Consider the following 2154-nt stretch of genomic DNA (forward strand, 5'->3'; position numbering starts at 1 on the left):
ACACGGTCGGACATTGATCGGACATTCCGACAACAAAATCCTAGGATTTTTTGGCTCAAACTTGTCTTGCATACACACGGTCACACAAAGTTGTCGAAAAATCCGATCATTCTGAACACAGTGACGTAAAACACGTACGTCGGGACTATAAACGGGGCAGTAGCCAATAGCTTTCATCTTTTTACTTATTCTGAGCATGCGTGGCACTTTGTGCGTCGGATTTGTTGTCGGAAAATTTTATAGCCTGCTCTCAAACTTTGTGTGTCGGAAAATCCGATGGAAAATGTGTGATGTAGCCTACACACGGTCGGAATTTCCGACAACAAGGTCCTATCACACATTTTCCGTCGGAAAATCCGACCGTGTGTACAGGGCATTAGACTGGAATGCCATTAAAGTTCATGTGTGCGTTTAAAGGCAGGCGTCCCAATACATTTGGTAATATAGTGTATATGCATGCTAACAATGTCATGTCCATAAGCATTTTGTCATTTTCTTATTGTCTTATTTATACCTAGGACTTTAAAGTACCTGTTTAGAAATGGACCAACGTTTAAAGAATTTGTTTTTTATGATGTTTGCTTTGAATATTTTAATCACCTGGTATTATGTCTTCTGCAAATCAAGTCTTGTAACAACATTTCACCATGGGAGTAGCTCCTTCATGAATCTAGCTGACAAAAATAGATTGCTTTCCACTAATATGCAATCAGATGCTGTCATGTGGACTACACATCCACTTGGACGCCTGGGAAACAAAATGGGGGAGTATGCAGCGCTTTATGCTCTGGCAAAGCTTAATGGACACCAAGGGTACATTTTACCAGAGATGCATAATGAGCTAGGAAGGATATTTAAGATAAAATTGCCTGTTCTTCATCAGGATGTTGTTGGCCGGATTAAATGGAGGACATATGATCTGAATGACTGGATGTCACCAGAATATTCCAACATCTCTGGACAATATGTTAAATTGTTTGGTACTCCATGTTCATGGACCTTCTATCATCATATAAGGGAAGAGATTCTACAAGAATTCACTTTTCAAGACTATATTAAGGAAGAGGCAAATTCATACCTTGCAAACCTGAAAGGGAATAGAACAAATGTGACCTATATTGGAGTTCATGTTCGCAGGGGGGACTATTTATCGGTCATGCCTCGGGTATGGAAAGGTGTGGTAGCTGACAAAAACTATATGCAAAAAGCTATGGACTATTTCAGAAATAAATATGATAACCCCCTCTTTGTGGTGACCAGTAATGGGATGGATTGGTGTAAAGAGAACATTAATAATTCCCTAGGAGATGTACATTTTGCTGGAGATGGTAAGGAAGGTTCTCCTGCCTATGATTTTGCCCTCCTGGCACATTGTAACCACACCATTATGACCAACTTTGCCAGATTCTCCTTATCTTATGATTTTCAAATATGAAGCTGCGTACCTTCCAGAATGGATTGGAATTCCTGCAGAACTGTCTCCACTTTTGAAAAAATGAAATCCTTCATTTATTTTTCTCCAGATGTCATTGCTGTCTTATTTGACTGTAAATTAAATTTGAATCTCCCTGCGGTACCGCTCTCATGCTTGTGTTAAAGCAAGCGCCCTCCCCCTTCTTGAACCATAGATGGGGGTGGGTGCTTTGAGGAGGACAAGGACTCTTCCCGACAACCCTGAGCAGTGGCTTTGGTGGTCTGTGAGCAGGGGGCTTATTGGAATCTGGAAGCCCCCTTTAACCACTTCAACTCCGGAAGGTTTTACCCCCCCTTCCAGACCAGGCCATTTTTTGCGATACTGCCCTGCATAGCTTCAACTGACAATTGTCGTGCGACACTGTACCCAAATAAAATTGATGCCCTTTATTTCCCACAAATAAAGCTTTCTTTTGGTGGAATTTGACCACCTCTGTTGTTTTTATTTTTTGCTCTATAAACAAAGAAAGACTGACGATTTTGAAAAAAACAATATTGTGTACTTTCTGCTATAAAACATACCCCCCAAAAAATAAAAAAATCGAATTTCTTCATCAATTTAGACCAATATGAATTCTGCTACATATTTTTGGTAAAAAAAAATCCCAATGAGCATATATTGATTGATTTGCGTCTACAAACTTTGTTATATTTTTATGTAACTTTTACTATATGTATATG

At 39.5% G+C, this 2154-nt stretch overlaps 1 protein-coding gene across 1 annotated transcript; it reads left to right on the forward strand.

Moving 5' to 3' along the window:
• The first annotated feature begins 541 nt into the window (after positions 1-541).
• On the forward strand, positions 542-1435 carry LOC141141356 (galactoside alpha-(1,2)-fucosyltransferase 2-like). Its single transcript, XM_073629021.1, has one exon. The coding sequence runs from the start codon at positions 542-544 to the stop codon at positions 1433-1435; it is 894 nt and encodes a 297-aa protein (XP_073485122.1).
• Positions 1436-2154: the final 719 nt, after the last annotated feature.

This window comes from Aquarana catesbeiana, linkage group LG04, assembly GCF_042186555.1.
Source record: "Aquarana catesbeiana isolate 2022-GZ linkage group LG04, ASM4218655v1, whole genome shotgun sequence".
Taxonomy (NCBI): Eukaryota; Metazoa; Chordata; class Amphibia; order Anura; family Ranidae; genus Aquarana; species Aquarana catesbeiana.

Excerpts from the sequence above, each read along its gene's own strand:
- LOC141141356 (XM_073629021.1), top strand. The coding sequence starts at position 542 with ATGGACCAACGTTTAAAGAATTTGTTTTTTATGATGTTTGCTTTGAAT.